The sequence below is a fragment of the Lycorma delicatula genome, chromosome 6, assembly GCF_047948215.1.
Source record: "Lycorma delicatula isolate Av1 chromosome 6, ASM4794821v1, whole genome shotgun sequence".
NCBI lineage: Eukaryota > Metazoa > Arthropoda > Insecta > Hemiptera > Fulgoridae > Lycorma > Lycorma delicatula.
Window position 1 is genome coordinate 119088799 of NC_134460.1, and position 17175 is coordinate 119105973.

Sequence of the window (17175 nt, forward strand, 5' to 3'; positions counted from 1 at the left end):
GTGGACGTCCGAGCATTGTGACTGACGATCTGGTCTCCAAAGTTGATGAAAAGATTTGTGAAAACCGCCGTATCACAATAACTGAGCTTTCTCTATGTTTCCCACAAGTTTCACGGACTTTATTGTTTGAAATTGTTTCACATAAGCTAGGCTACCACAAACTTTGTGCAAGATGGGTGCGTCACTGAGTGGTTGAGATCACAGGCGGCAGAATTCTATGACACAGGAATTTCAAAGCTTATCCACCGCTATGATAAGTGCCTGAATTTGTATGGTGATTATGTTGAAAAGTAGTATTTTAGTCCCTCTTTCACGTGTATATAATAAAAAGTTTTTCTTGTATTTGGTTTTTTAAAATTCCAAAACGTTCCTTACTTTCTGAATAGCCCTAGTAAATATATTTGAATTGTAAAAACAGTAAATCCTATTCAAATAATGTTCAGACAAAATTTTTTATTAAAATCTTTTTTTTTAAATAATTCAGTTAAATTTTGATTGATGTCTTTTGATTTATTTATATTTCCAGAATACTGTTTGTGTTAAATATGGCAGTAAAGAAAAGGAAACTTGATCATCATCCATTTCAAGAAAATTGAACAAAATAATATGAATTTGTAAAACAAAAAGATCGTGCTGATTTTGTTTTCTGTTGCGCAAGTGTTGTGTGTCACACATCTAGTGTACAAAGAAACTTTTAAACCAAACACCAATTTAAGTTTAAAACCTCAGAAGAGAAAAGTGAAGCTATCAAGAAAGCTATTCTGGTTTCAAAAAACAAATTGGTATTTTCAGCCAAGCAGTTAGAACAAAGAATAAAGCTACTGAATGTGGTTACAAAATAGCTCAACGTAAGGCTTTAAAAGGTAAACCTTTTACAGATGGAAAATACATCAAAGAAACATTTTTGAGCAGTGCTGAAATTTTGTTTGGTGATTTACCAAATGAGATTATACTCTCTCGAATTAGAGAAACCAGTTTCCACAAGATCAATTGAGAGGCGCATAACTGACTTGGCTGAAAATATAACAACTAAACAAACAATTGGATTAAAACAATCCCAAGTATTTAGTGTCGCTCTTGATGAAACCATTGATTTAAATGATTTGTAACACGTAGCTATAGTTGCAAGATATTACGAGAGATATCACATTTATGAAAAGTTGTGTTGCTTATTATCCCTTCATGATACATCAAAAGCAGAAGACATTTTGACTGCATTTATTAGTTATTTTGTTAAACATGACATTGACTTGAACAAATTATTTTGTGCGACAACTGATGGTGCTGCTGTAACGGTTGGCAAGAAGAAAGGATTTGTGTAACTTCTTGAAAATCATATTAACCGCAAACTGTTACATTTTCATTGTATTATACACCAGGAGAGCTTATGTGGGGAAGACCTCATCTCCGAGTTTGGTCTCAGTGATGACAACTGTTGCAAGATAGTCAACTTTCTTGTTTCTCATTCTTCACTGGTTCACAGGCAGTTCAAGTCTCTTCTACAAGAGATTGAGTGTGAATATGGAGATCGTCTGTTATACAGCAATGTTCGATGGCTTAGTTGAGATAAAAGTTTTAACTTCTTGACGAAAAACAACATTTTCCATTTTCAATTGAAAGATGAAAACTGGTTATTAGTTGATGTTTCTGACTGATATAAACACACATTTAATTGAGCTGAATTTTGAAATTACAAGGACAGGGTCAAGCAGTACTTTATCTTTTCTGCTATTGGAAAGCATTTATAATGAAACTCAACATTTTTTCACATGACATCAACATCAAAGCATTCAACTACTTACCAAATGTGAAGAATCATTCAAATCAATTTGAAGTGAACATAGATAAGCTTCAGGAGTACATCGAAGCACTCAAAGCAGAATTTTTTAAATAAAGTCAAGACTTCCACATTCATGGACCGTTATTTTCATTCCTTATTAGTCCTGACATACTTGATTTGACAACTAACCAATTGCAACTGTTTAGTTAGATGGTTATTGATGGTTTTGAACTGCAAAAGGTTGATTTAGGCCTTTAGAATATGGACATCAAAATCTCTTGAACTAAGGAAGTCTCTAGAAGGCAAAAATTTAGAAAACTTTGTTGCTACTCTCTACTGTTGGATATCCCTCCTGAGATCTATTATCTGTTTGAAAAAAATTACTTTTGTTCTTCTTTCAAATTTTAGTTCAACTTATTCCTGTGAGCAAATTCTCTCTCATATGAAAGCAGTGTTAGTTCACAACAAAGTTACCTAACACCTGAGCATTAAGAAAATTGTGTAACATTCAGTAACAAAGTATGTTGCTGATATTGAGCAGCTGGTTAAGACCATGCAAGGGCAAGGCTCCCATTAATAAAAAAAACTTATAAAAACAGTTTATGTCTTTCAGTGTGGTTTAAATATTATTGTATTATATTACTGTATAAAATACAATGTACAACAGATATATTGACCTTGACTTGTATAAGAATATGAGTGTTGTTGGCACACTGAATGATTTTAAACCCTTAATTGGCACAGTGTTAGCAAAAGGTTGCTGACATCTAGGTCATAGCTGGGGTACAAGGAATTTGTAAGCTGGAAAACCTAACTATTCATGGTTAGGTTTTTCATAGAACAAAAAAGGATTTTCAATTATAGATTAATAAGATTTAATTTTTTTTATTGGGAAAGAATTAGAATTTTAGTAAGTCATCTCTATCATTATCCTTTTCTGGATAGAAACTTTGCATTATTCAGAAAATTGATTTGTGTACATCTGATTTTTCTAGTAAGGTAGAATTATTGCTTCTCCAATAAAAGAAAACATTTATTCTATACTATTTCTGAATTCAGGAAACTTATGGTCTGAAGCAAAAATTGTTAGAGTAAAAATTTGCTATAATTTTTATTTAACTTTCATTACTTAACAGAATTGTAGCCCTTCATACAGTAATAGTTTACAGCCCATTTTCTGTGCTTTACTGTCAATGTTTGTAAAAAAGTTTTAGTTTTTAGCACTATATTTAATGTGTCAGTGATGACACATTAAACATAGTATAAATGATTAAATTTAATTAGTAATAAAGAATTTAATGTTGGCATTTAAATATACCTATTTCTCCATCACTTAATGTGCTATTGGGGATCTTTATTACAACTGATAAACGTTTTTCTTTTTTTTTTGTAAAAAAAACTTATGCTTTGTTTCTTAACTTGTAGGTCAGAGGTCATCATCACTTCATTATGCAGCTTGTTTTGGTCGTCCAGCTATTGCTAAAGTGTTGTTAAGACATGGTGCCAACCCAGACTTGAGGGATGAAGATGGTAAAACTCCACTTGATAAGGCTAGAGAAAGGGTTGATGAAGGACATCGGGAAGTGGCAACAATATTACAGTCACCAGGTAAGTTAGTATTCTTTTCATCCATTCTTACTGTAATGTCTTAACTGTTACTTCAAATTATTTATTTTTAAATTTTTATATTTTATTCAATTCTTATCTTATAATATTTTGATTTAACAATTTTCTTTTTTGTTTGTTTTGTCAAAATTTCTTAGTCAATCCTGTTGAGGCAAATGCACAATCCAAGAATCTGAAACGCAGAACAATTTTTGAAACAGGGTGTCCCATTTGAAATGGTTTATATTTAATTTACTATATCTCCCAAAATATTACGCATTTAAACATAAAACAAAAATTAAATTAAATCCTGTCTTATCAAGTTATAAAAAAAAAAATCACATTACATCACATGACTTCCACGTGTACCCTATCAGTCACATGAAGAATATTTAGCCAATAGGTAATTTCTTGCCATTGTTGGAAGCATTTCTGGTGTAATGATTAAAATGGCTCTCATGCAGCCCCTGGATGTTTGCTACTTTTGTCATCCAACACATCCTGTGTTTGACTTAACTCCAGAAGAAAAAGAAGTCCCAGGTGTTATGTCTGGCGATATGGGTGGCCAGAGAATTGAACCACCTCTTCCAATTCATGTATCACGAGACATCTCATCCAACATTTCCCATGTCAAGGAGTCAGTGCTGGGAGCCCCATCTTGCTTGAAGAGGATATTAGAATGCCTAAGCTCAGTTTGTGGGAACACAAACTGCTCTAACATGTCAGGATATGAAATGACATGTTGTACAGTACCTTCGCTGAAGAAGAAGGGTCTTATTACTACATCTTCATGAAACCACACCACAGATTAAGTTAAGGACTGTTTCTCTCAAACTCAATTATCTCATGAAAAGGCTCTGAGCCCCCAGATTCTTACATTATGATGATTGACAAGGCCTGACACATGAAATGTGGCCTCATCAGAAAACATATAATTGATGGCAGAAAGTCAAGATTCTGATCAACGCATTCCAACACATTTTCTGCAAAAGCAGCTTTCATTGGCTTCTCTTGTGGTTTCAGTGCTTGAAGCGATTGCAGTTTTTACGCATACAACTTCAGACGCTTATCGCGTATGCTTAACTCTATGGACAATTGATTTTGGGATAGTCAGTTCCCATGAGGCTCTGTAAATAGATTTACATGGGCTTCTTTAAAATTTTTCAGCAATATGCTTCACGTTCTCTTTTGGTACCCTTTGTCGGCCACTGCCATGCTCTTTAGCCACTGAACCAGTCTCCAAAAAGTTCTCTTTCCATCTGTTAGGGGTGGGAGGGGGGTTCTCTCAAACACCTGATGAAATCATTGTTGCAAAGCTACTATCAATTGAAGTTCCGCGTACCACCAAACGACCTATGCTTTATCTGCAAATGTTGTCATTTTAGATCCTACTGTAGTCACCATGACATCTGCCATGAATTTCCAAAATCACAGTTCCCACCAAAACTGGTACAGTTCAGCTGCTTGGTTGGCACCTGGAAACAAAAAATATTCCTATTTATTAATTTATGGTAGCAGAAGAAAAAAAATACCTGCAAATCATAAGAAATGGCTTGATTTTTTTATTTTAACAAATGTAGCGTAAAATAATTTATAAAACACATCAACTATTGCTAAATTTGTACAGTTTGAAGCACTGTTATCATTACAGTTTAGATTGAAATACTTTTAATTAAGTTTTAATGGTTATTTTTGAGATAATGATCTAGTTGCATTTGTTACAAGATGTCATTTCATTCACGTTTGTATCATGATTTATTATTTTAATAAGTGTTAAAATAAATTATTTTTTACTTAATTTATTTTAGGTGAATGGATGATTCCAATGGATAAAGAGAAGAAGCAAGATGCAATTGAATTAGAAGAATCAAGTGAACCTAAAGGTGATCCAGAAATGGCACCTGTGTATTTAAGGCGATTATTACCTGTATTTTGTAATACATTCCAGTCTACTATGTTAGCATCTGTTAGGTAAGTGATATAATTATTAATTTATTAATAGCTTTTTTAATTATTTTAAAAGTAATTTTTTTTAAATATAAAAAATTATAAGCCTTAGTTTTTTTAATACAATTAAAAATTTTATTTATATTTAATAAAATATATTAATGGACAATATATACAGAGAAGTAATTTGGTGAAAGCTTACTTCAGGGGTTTCATTTTATTCAACAAATGATCAGTGGATCACTATTTTTGATGATATTTGGTATATGATACCCAGACACCTTGTAGTGGTCAAAAAATATTTTTTTATATTTAAAAATAAAAATTTTCTTTTTCTAACTCGCCAACAAGTAAAATCAGGCATTTTCGTCACTTTTTCCATGAGCTGCATCATTCTTAATTAACATCATACAGAGGTCAACATGGGCTTTTTGAAAAGAGTAAACATGGAACTTCATCTTAGTATACTCAAAATTCATTTTGTTACATAACCAAATCATGTAATGTTTACTGAAGTTTGTTTGCAAACTGTTGTTTTTTTTTCAAATTTTGGGCCCAAAATAAATAAAGTAAGGCTAAGGGTAACAGGCCTTTTTTTACCTTGTAACTCTTAGGTACTAGTAGTATTTATAAAAAAAAATTGCACTGCTACCGAGATCCCTTATTAAAAAAAATGGCCGCCAAATTGTAAGATGTTGAGACTCTTATTTTTGGGCCACAAAAACCTCATGTGTGCAAGGTGCCAAAAATCTGAAATGTTTACAGCAGTAAGTACTGTTTATATACTTTAAAACGGTATAAAATTTATTTTGTTACTCAAAGGGGTTGATAAGTAATGAAGCCAACAAAACTGCTAAAACAACATATCCAGAAATACTGATGTTATGTCTCTCTTTCAGATTATAAAAATTACAACTAAACTCATTAGAAAGAATAAGTTGATAATAAATAAATAGTAGATTACAGAATGATAAATAATATTTACAAAATGATGAACAGTTCAAATACATTAACAAGTTGTTCAATTCACTTTTACCTTTTTTTACTCCTGCTAATGGAAATTATGAATAAATCTTGCACTTTTTGATAACAAACTTAACTTAGTGCTCCTGCCATTTTTTTTATTGAATAGAACTGATAAGTTCTCATTTAGCTTTGGTGTAATGTTGTGTCCTATTTCAGTAGTTGATAGGAAAAGCTCTGATGGTATGAGAATCTTTAAAATATTTTCCGGTGAACCCATGTTTGATTATCTCTCAGTGATTTTTTGAATGAAGTACCAGTACCCTGCAAATGGAAAAAGTGTATTCAATATTCCTTTTCATTTTCATGTATTTTGACTTTAAATGACTTCGCCTAACCACCATTTGGCTTCGTATATGCAGCAGACAAAATTTTTACATTTTGGCTTTCGTAAACCTATAAAGCGATCAGAAACACTAATGTCCTTGTGTACAAATGTTAATGTAAATGTTTCTGATTCAGAGGTCGCCCGGACTTTCAGAATACATTTCTGACTTGTTAGAACATAACTGTGAAAGGTTCTTGTTTATGGGACTTTTGTGAATACCTGATAACGAGAATTGAGGTATATTCTTCAGTCTCTTGAACATTTTTATTAGAGTAGAGAATAAATATTGTATTTTTAATGTCTTTGCAATAATTGTACATATCAGAAGGTGTAACAGTTAGATTGTTGACTGTCCTTTAAAGGCTTGCTTTAGTCACAGTCCTTTTTACAGTTCCACCAATACCATCAACTGGTCCTTTTCCATGGTATGAGGCAAAAAAATGCCATTCAGCTGTGATTCAAAATCTTCTTGATGGAAGCACAAATTTATGAAATTTTTTTTATACTGGCTGAGGAGCCATCAGAAAAATAAAAACAAATGTTTAGGTTGTAGTAATAGTGTTTTTACTTTATAACTTGCTTTTGAAAGCAGAAGAACAATGTAGTATTGTGCGTCAAGTTCTCTGTAATCTCGCCAGTAGCTTTGGCTTTGTAATTTTCCTTCTTTTTTAAAATATATTTGAAATGTATGTACTGTGGCATAAGTTTTGACCAGTGACATGACTGGACTTCATCTTGTATCACAAAATATATTGTTTTAAAGTACATAAAAAGTACTTACTGCTGTAAATATTTCAGATTTTTGCCACCTTTCCCACTTGTGGTTTTTGGGCCCCAAAAATGAGACATTTTCAAAATCTTACAATTTGGTGGCAATTTTTTTTTAATGAAGGACACTCGGTAACAGTTCAATTTTTTTTATAAGTACTACAAGTACCTAAGAGTTAAAAGGTATGAAACAGGCTTGTTACCCTAAGCCCATTATTTATTTTGGGCCCAAAATTTGAAAAAAACACAGTTTGTAAACAAACTTCAGTAAACATTACATGATTTGGTTATGTAACAAAATGAATTTTGAGTACACTAAGGTGAAGTTCCATGTTTACTCTTTCCAAAAAGCCCTTGTTGACCTCTGTATGATGTTAAAAGTAAGAATGCTACAGCTCATGGAAATTGACGAAAATGCCTGATTTTACCTGTTGGCGAGTTAGATAATAGTCTATCATTCAAGAAATTTTTTTTTAAATATAAAAAAAATAGTTTTTTGCCACTGCAAGGTGGGTCTTGTACCAAATATTATCAAAATCAAAAATAGTGATGCAATAAAATTTTTAAAAATTTGTTGCATTATAATGGAATACCCCTTCAGTTAACTGTGTACAGCAGGATGCTTAAATTTAACAAAACTTATTGATGAAACCCCCCTCACGAAGCAGTCGATCTGTACTAAGATATATCAGTAATGCTATCTAAAAACTAAATAAATTATTGAACTGTCCAGTTATATTGTTTATTTGTATATCTGCAGGTAAATTGTCTCTTGTATTTCATATGAAAATTATTTTTTCTATGAGAAAAATTGTTATTGCTTTATTTTATGTAACTTTCAATAATGTATGAAAACTTTTAACAGGTTAAGTCCCACGTGTATTACTTCTGTTACATTTTAAATGTTATTTTGTTATATTTAAATGTTATGCTCAGTAGCGCCTCATAGCTAAAATTTGTGAGAATGCTGCTCCAGAAAATTTTTTTCTGGTTCTTTTCAAGGTCATGATTAAGTTTTTTGTAAAAAAAGAATCAAATAGAATAAATAGGAGCAGAATAATAATCTAATTCTACTCTTTATCACATTCAAGAATATGATACACGGTTTTTAAGCACATTGTGCTTAAAAACTGTATTTGGTTTTAAAGCCATATTTAGTTTAATCTAATAAATAATAAAACGTCAATACAGATAATATTTTTTAGTATTATTAGATAACTTAATAAAATTTTAGCTTAAAAACAATATAGTCAATTTAAATTTCTATGTACACAGAAATAATACATAATTAGTTTTTACTAATTACTTTCTCTTTCTCCCTTCCTTATTTTTGGACAGATTTGGCAAAGAGACCTTGCTTTCCCCATCTTCTGATCATTACTGAAAAAACAGCTAAACCAGTTTCATATTCCTTCCATCAACTAAACTAGAAAAGGGAACGAGCATGCCACATGTGAGGGAAGCCTCACATGCGGCTTCCTATGTGTGCATACGCACAACACCAAAATTCACTAGAACTGTGAATCGCATAGTCCCATGCAAAGATTTTTGTACTTTTTACATAAACTGGGGGATGGCTAATGACATTCAGGTTAAGGATTATATATTGTACAAGTATAAAGAAGAATTAAAGAAAAAAAGGACTCATATTAAATTAAATGTTATCGATAATATGAAGTGTACGTAGGGTGTGCTGCAGTTCCACAGTGCCTATATGTAAGCCGCAACTGGTTGTGCTTCCTCCCATGTGTATTAAAAAAAAAAATACACACACTTGGGAATTCCTTTCCAATCCCATGTATATCATTTTTAATATATTTAAATATTACCCCAAAGCCCAGGTGTATTAAAACTTATCACACTTTCAAAACTGTTTCTTTTATCTTTTGCTTGACTGCAGTACACAAATAAATGCATTTTGCCTATGCTGCTCTGTAGTCTGGATATAAGTAAATAAAACAATTCATTGGATTGTAAAGCTTGTTGAAAAGTAGTAGCTTGTCTGTCAGCTGTGATTTTTATAACCTTACATTTTTGTTTACTGTGTGAATTTTATTATGAACAAAATTGCATCTTTTTTTATTCAAATCCAATTTCTACAAAAAAAGTTATACAGTAGAAGTCCGATAATCCGGCACGTTCGGGACCGGCTCGGTGCCGGACTATCGAAAATTCTGGTCTATCGGGCGATAATTATAAGAACAATTAGGTTAATAATTAAACTACAAATACAGTATGCAAATACATACAACAAAGTTTATTTTACATTTCATATAATGTATGTACACGTACTGTAAAACATATTTCACTTAGATTTAAAAAAGTCACGAATGTCTTTTTGTTTTCTTGACTTTTGGCGTTTAGTATAAAATTTATTTCTAATGATATGGAAATCAATAATTTCTGAAGCACTGTAGCTAGTACTAGCCTCAGCAAAAGAGATAAAATTATTTAGTGATTCTGCAGCTTCTGCCCAGCTGATTTTTTCCTTTTCTTCCGTTTCGGCATCTGAGTCACTTTCTTCAAGATTTTCTTGAAGTTTCCTAAAGTTTCTGAGCCAACCATCAGAATAATTACATTCACTTTCAGCAACTCCTAAATCTTGGCCGAATTTCTTTGCCTTTTCAACAATCATTGGCCCTGTTACCGGCTTTCCTTCAAAACGTACTGCACTAAACCATTTGAACAATACACTATCTAGCTGTTCCAGTTTTGGTTTTTTTAATGTTTGTCTAGAAGCCAATTTTTCAGTTGTTACCGATTGAGAAGCAAACTTCATTAGTTCATCTTTTTGTTTTTTAATGTCATAAATAGTTGATGAGCCAATATTAAACTCATTCATTAAAACATTTCTATTCTCGCCTTTTTCTAGCCGTTTGATGATTTCTAGTTTCTGATTGAGAGTCAGTGTTACGTGTTTTCGTTTCTCTCCTTTTAAACTCGAAGGCTTAGGTTTTGAAAAGATGGTCACTGTACAGTTAGAACGAAAATCACTTTTTTTATAAACAGTTTCAAAAGTTACGTTTACTGCGATGTGAAAGGACACAAAACAACAACGCACAAAAAAATGGCGAAGACGCTTCGTGATTGATTAACGGAGCTCCACTGCACCTGAATTTGTTGTGACAGCTGAGACTAGCCGGCCGCTAATAGTTTCCGAACAATACCGATCGCTTCCGGATGATACCGAACTACCCCGAAAACTTCCGAATAGCTCTCGAGCGTTTTTATTTGCTTTAAAGACACACTTTTGGAGCGATGCCGGACTATCGGGCATTCCGGACTGTTGGATGCCGGACTAATGGACTTCTACTGTAATACAAAATGTTGATATGAGTTTATGCTCAAAATAACTAAACAATTTTATTCCAACTTTGATACCGCACTTTATATAGTAAGTTTCTTGATTTAGACCTGCATTTTGTTTTGTTGACAGTTTATTTTTGACCTACCATCTGCCATTTTGTTTTCTTGATATTATCATACTGTATGTGATTTATAACTATTAAATGAAAATTGATGCAACCATTCTATAGATGCAATGAGTATATATCTAATATGCAATGAGTATATATCTAATGATGCAACGAGTAAACCACTGTAAACACATTACTTTATTCGTTGCTGTCTAATAAAATCTGTTCTAACATTTGTGTAAAGATAATTTAATGGATTATAAAAAAAAAAACAGTTTTACTTTATTCACGCTTTTGTACAATTTATTAATTTTTATGACTTATCCTTGTATTAAATCTGAAGAATCAAATCCCAGAGTTTTATGTGTGTATGATAAAAGGTTTATTTTTCAGAAAATTTATTTATATATTATTCTTGCAAATGACATGTACGCACACAAACTGATTAAAGAGTTCAATTAAGTTAATTGTGTTTTAATATTTGTATTTAAGTAATTCTTACAGGGTATATCCAATCTTTTTTTTTTTTTGTTATCAAAGTTAAGAATAAGTGAATCATCTAATGGAGTGAAAAAATAAAACTCACCGCATCAGATAATTTTTACAGACTAATTGTCTTAATATTAGGATTGACTGTAAAACAAATATAGCTATCACACTAGTTGAAAATTCTCGTAATATAGTTCCCTTTAAAATAAATTGATTTGTTCACACTATTTTGTGGTTCATTATTTTGTTTAAATTTAAAATTGTAAATATATATATTTTTAATTATTCTAATCTAATTTTCTGCTTTTTAAAATTGAAGTTTTATTACATAAAATAATCTTGAATTTCTATTTTTAAATGTCTTAATTTATTAAGAGAAATAATAAGTATCAATGTATTTTATCGACCTTTATGCTGTGCTATCATCAAGTTTTATTTATGTGATACAATAACTACCTATTCAAAGGGTGTCTTGGTGATTTCTGGTTAATTTACTATATTTCTTTTAATATTGATTATCAAGTAAAGAGAATTCTGTATTAAATTTTTTTAAATATAGACTAATTTTTTTATACTTTTTACTTATCTGACAATAAGTATTTATACAATTTTTGTAAAAATATAATTACTCGATAAAGATTAATTAAGTGCAGTTTTTTTTTTTATAGGAAGGCCAGTCTGAGTTTAATTAAGAAGATGGTGCATTATATTCAACCTTCACTCTTGGTAGAAGCTTGTAGCCCTGAATCATCCACTTACAACCTCGGTACAATGTTAGTTGAAGTTATCGCCACAGTCTTAGACAATGAGGTAATGTGGTTGTTTATAATTATAAATTAACTAAAAAACACTAAGCTTAACATTATTATTTCACATTCAGATCATTATTAACTCTTTTCTTTAATTTCTAGATTTTAAAAGATTCAGAAAGTGTTTGACAGTTTTTAATTATGCAGATCCTACTTCCAGCTTTTATTTATCCCTTATGTAATGTATAAAATGATAGTAATAGCAAAATTACCAGATTATTTTTAAGTTTACTGTAAACTTGTTTAAACATTTTTTAAACAACAGAAAATTTTTTTTTTATATATTTCTATACAGTGGAAAAAACTAGTGATTTAATAGGTTTATGCACATGTCTATATGCAAAGAAGAGAAATATGAGTGAGTGAGTTCAAGAGAATAGTGACTTAATATGAATGTTACTTTTATTCTTGTTATGACCATTTAAGTAAAGATTAAAATTAACAATTTTTTTCTCTGGTTTTTGCTTTAGTGTTTGTCCATTGTTCTTTCATTTTTTGGCTTATATTTTCTCTTCTTTCTTCTGTCTATTGGGTTGTTATTTTCTTTTTCTTTTGGAACCCCTTGAACTTTTTTCATATTTGATTTCTGTTATTGAGGTGTCATATCAATGACAGTTATATCATTTAGACTACATCAATATGCTGGATTTTTGTGTAGTTATATTTCGAAAATCCTTTCAGTTAATCTTTTAGAATGCATTCTAATAGATAATCTTAAAACATGACTTCTCTTTTACAATTTATTTTAGAAGTTTTGATAGATTTTTTTTCATCGGATCTCATTTTATATTTGCAATTTTTTTTCTTGGAAAATTTTCTTGTAGAATTTGTCTTTTGTTTTCAATGTTGTAATTTTATTTCTTATGATAATTCGGCACATTAATGTATAGAAACTTTACCTTCTTACAGTGCCTTAACTTTGCATTTCAGATCATTTTTTTTTATTTTTTGAAAATGTAGACCTTTTGACAAAGTTGTTGCTAACTCCATTTTTTAAGGCTGATTTTATTCATTATATAAGTGTATGTATTAAAACTTAAGTTTTATTTTTGTAAATAGCTATCTATAAGTATAGATACATTAGAGCAGAGATAAATTTAAACTGGGTTTATATTATAATAATGTGTATTTTAGTAAATGCATGTTAATCTATTTCAGCAGTGACAAAATTTTTTTACTATGTTTTATCCTCCTGTTCCTGCTTGTTACAAGTTATGTAGTTTATGGAAATTGTATTAATTAATAAAATTTAGCTGGTGTGGTAATGTGATTACTTTTTTATGATTTCCTTACCCTTGAAATAAGTTATTAAAATTCCTATATATATAGAATCTTTTGTGCGTTATAGAATCTTTGAAAAGGATACTTTAGAGAATGGAGAGTACTTTCAATTTTGAGAATATCTTGGTTTTAGGCTAATCGATTCTAAGAAACTATCTGCTAGGTTCTTCTGAAAATAAATTCTCCTTAGATGTGTTTAGCGAATATTTCAGTTAATTTTATATGACTGTGTATAAATGTATTATTTACATGTAGTTAGTACAAAATTATCTAACATGAGCTAATTTTATTTTTTTTAATGGGAAAGTACACTTCATGTCACCAACAGTGAAGTTATCATGTCACTTACATTATGGTTTATTATTTCTGTTTTATGTGTGTGGTATTTTTTCAAAAAGCTGTAGTAAGTGGATTTATTAAATTGTATAAACACACAATGAATACCATAATCAAATATTATGAATTTTTCAATTTGCATTTACTAAATTGAATCGATACAGGTGGAACTGCTTTAAATGATTATGATTATTTTTTCAAAATTAATAGTTTAATTGAAATTAAATAAAATTAATAGTTTTTAATTGTGCATTTAATATCTACTCATTACTTTACTTCAAGAATGCATGAATGAATACAAAAAAAAGTGGTAACCCAAGTGAATTTTAGTTAATCCAAATAAAAAAAATTTCTCAGCCCCATACATAAAAATCTCTTTGTATTTGAATTCTTGATAGCATTTCCAATTTAGAGTCTACAAGTGTCTTTACAATCTGAATCTTCTTCATGTTTATATTATACTTCACGCTCTTAAGTTATTATTTTCAAATTATATTTTCCATCTCATCTGCTTTGATACATTTTTTTTTCAACTCCAATTTTTTAATTATATTGTGTTTTATGCTGCAATGTTAGACTATTTTCTACTTTTTACTTATTATAAACTTATCTTCCAATACATTAATGATGCACACAATCAGGAAGTCTGTAGTAAGTGTCCAGAAATTTAAAGTAGTGTTTAAATAAAATCAGTTTTCTTTATTATTTATTTCTGTTTGTAAGTAAGGTTTTGTAACACCATATTCTGAGAATTTCCAAGAGATGTTTAAAAATACTTGCTCTGAAATTTTTAAATAGTAGTAATTTGAATTTGCAAATAAAAAATATTGGCTTTAGCCCATTATAAAATTTTACATTATGGTATGTAGGTGCTATATGGAGACATTAAATTTAGGTACTGGGAATCCCTTAAAAACACTGTAGTTCAATTTTAAGTTTTCCAAAAGTTAAATTATGAAACCATTATGATTTATTTATAATTCTTTAATCAAACATTATATATTTTTCATTATTATTAACTAACCTAACAGTCTGATTAGGCAATATAAAGGTGAGAGATGTGTTTATTACCTTGTTAAGATATCTTTATTTTTTTATTTATTTATTTTTTTCACGTTACATGTTTATAAATGAGTGATATGTTCTACATGTGCCCGTGAATTCCATTATTTGTAATAAGGTAGTCAGGTGTTTTGGATGTGATGAGACGGTTTGATTATAATGACTGGCGTATTGTTGATTTGTTTCGTGAATTTATATTTATATATATGTTTAATGTAATAAAAATACGTTACACTGTAATGTTATATATTGCAGATATCATATAGTTGGCCGCCTTCACCGACTTCAAAACCGAATATGACTGTAGAGACAAAACATTATTGGCTCCCAAAAGTGGGACGTCCTATCACTGTACAATCAGCAGTGGACTATAACATGTCTAATAAATTTATTATTGTTAATAATAACAATAAAACGGTAATAGTTAATGATTTATGAGTAAAACTAAATTGTGTTAATGTGTGCTGAATTCATTATTTTAATGGGAACCTCTCATTTGCCCGCATTTACATTCACGGTAATATTTTATTTTACTGATGGATTTTTGTCAATTTTTCTCTGATTCATGTCATTACTGAAATCATTTTCTCATCCCATTTTAAGTTGTTATCAGTATGTGTTTGTTATAGTATGAGAATTAACATGAAATGTTACCCAAAATTGTAGATAGACACTTGTCTTACTATTCATTTTTGTATTATATAAATCTGATCCTGCTGAGTATTTAATATTATTTGTATTATGTTCATTTGCAGTCAAAAGTAGTTACACTTCTAGTTTATTGAATCGTATTTTATCAGTAGATAACATATGTTGCTTTTTATAAGAATGTGTTCTGTGAAAGGCTTTCTCCTTCTAGGAACTCCTAGGTGTCCACAGATTTTCAGTTATCCATTCTGTGATGACTGAATGCACCCTTTTATGGTTTTCTGGTCTTATATCATGGTATCTTAAAGAATTTGTTGCAGTAATGTTGCGCACCACAAGTATTTCTATGTTCAGCTCAGTCCACTTTCTTCCACCTGTCAAGTCATTGGTTTGATCTTTTGTTGTAGGAGATTGCATCAACAACTTATTTCTTTGTTGTAAAACTGAACAAATGTTTGATTTAGCTTATTTAATTAATTTAATAACTTCACAATAAAGCGATGTGAAAATGTTATTGACATAATAGTTTCAGTAACCTCAGAGGAAGGAAGACAATCATCCAGGTTAAAAGTTTTTAAGAAAATAAAAATTGAAAATGAAGAAATAAAGTAAAATCATAGAAGGACACGCTTATATCTTTTAATTCATTAACATACACATTATATGATGTTTCTGGAATCCATAATTGTGTATCGGAGATGTTAATGGATGAAAAGTCATTGTTTGAAAGTAGCCTTTAAGATCATTAGAAATATCATTAAGGCCCATCACCTTCTTAGGCACATTATGAACTAGGTAATGATAAAATTGTCATGGAAGATGGGGTTTTTATTTGGGAAGTATAATTTTTACCTTGTTTTGGTTAATAGTGATAATAATGTGAATATATTTTTAGTAAATGTAATCATTATGCTTGAACATCATATATGTGGGTAGAAATAAAGATGAATCAATTGATTTTGAAATTAACGTTAATGTTTTTAATGACTATAGTACCTTCACAAGTACACATTCCAAAAAAATTGAAAAATCCAGTATATTTATATGCTGATGATAATACTTAATTTAACCTTAACCACTACAGATGGTTGCTCAATTATAGTTGCTTTATTTATCATTTATTAAAGATGAACTTTTGTAAAATTCACACATGCACATTCTACTGCTTTATATACCTTATACCACAAGGTATACATAAAATATCAAAATGATTGATTGATTTTCTGATAAAATAATTTGTTGAATTTTTTAGTAACTTTTTTAACAAACCTGGTACAGGTGTAATATTTTGTAAATTAAATGTTTTTTTTTTGTGTTATATCTTTGTAATATTTTATCATTGAAGGGTGTTTCACTAAATTATTTCATACAATCAGACTCATATTGGTATACATCACAGCTATAAAATAGGTTGTGGTATATATCACAGTAATGTTTACAATAATAATACAATTAAGGGGTTTTATAATCCCTTATTTTAATCTTTTGGTTTGCTATTTAAGTAATTTTATTATATCAAACCAGTGTTAGATCTTTCTTCAGTGAGTGATTTAAAATTGGAAAAGATCAGAAATTATTAATCTAATGTTTTATAACTTGCATATTTGTGGATTTGGTCTACATAGTGAATGCAGACAATTATGTATAAAGTCATAGTAATTATTTGTATTTAATTTCATATAT

At 29.9% G+C, this 17175-nt stretch overlaps 1 protein-coding gene across 14 annotated transcripts in view; it reads left to right on the plus strand.

Moving 5' to 3' along the window:
• The window catches only part of Ufd4 (ubiquitin fusion-degradation 4-like), a 280366-nt gene that overhangs the window by 111306 nt on the left and 151885 nt on the right, over positions 1-17175 (plus strand). For 8 of the 14 annotated variants that reach the window (XM_075368433.1, XM_075368435.1, XM_075368434.1 and 5 more), the window contains 4 exons: positions 3206-3388; positions 5194-5356; positions 12025-12166; positions 15100-15261. In XM_075368433.1, coding sequence (XP_075224548.1) covers positions 3206-3388; positions 5194-5356; positions 12025-12166; positions 15100-15261 — 650 coding nt within the window. The remainder of the gene's footprint in view (positions 1-3205; positions 3389-5193; positions 5357-12024; positions 12167-15099; positions 15262-17175) is intronic. The other 6 variants (XM_075368439.1, XM_075368444.1, XM_075368445.1 and 3 more) reach the window with 1 other exon arrangement.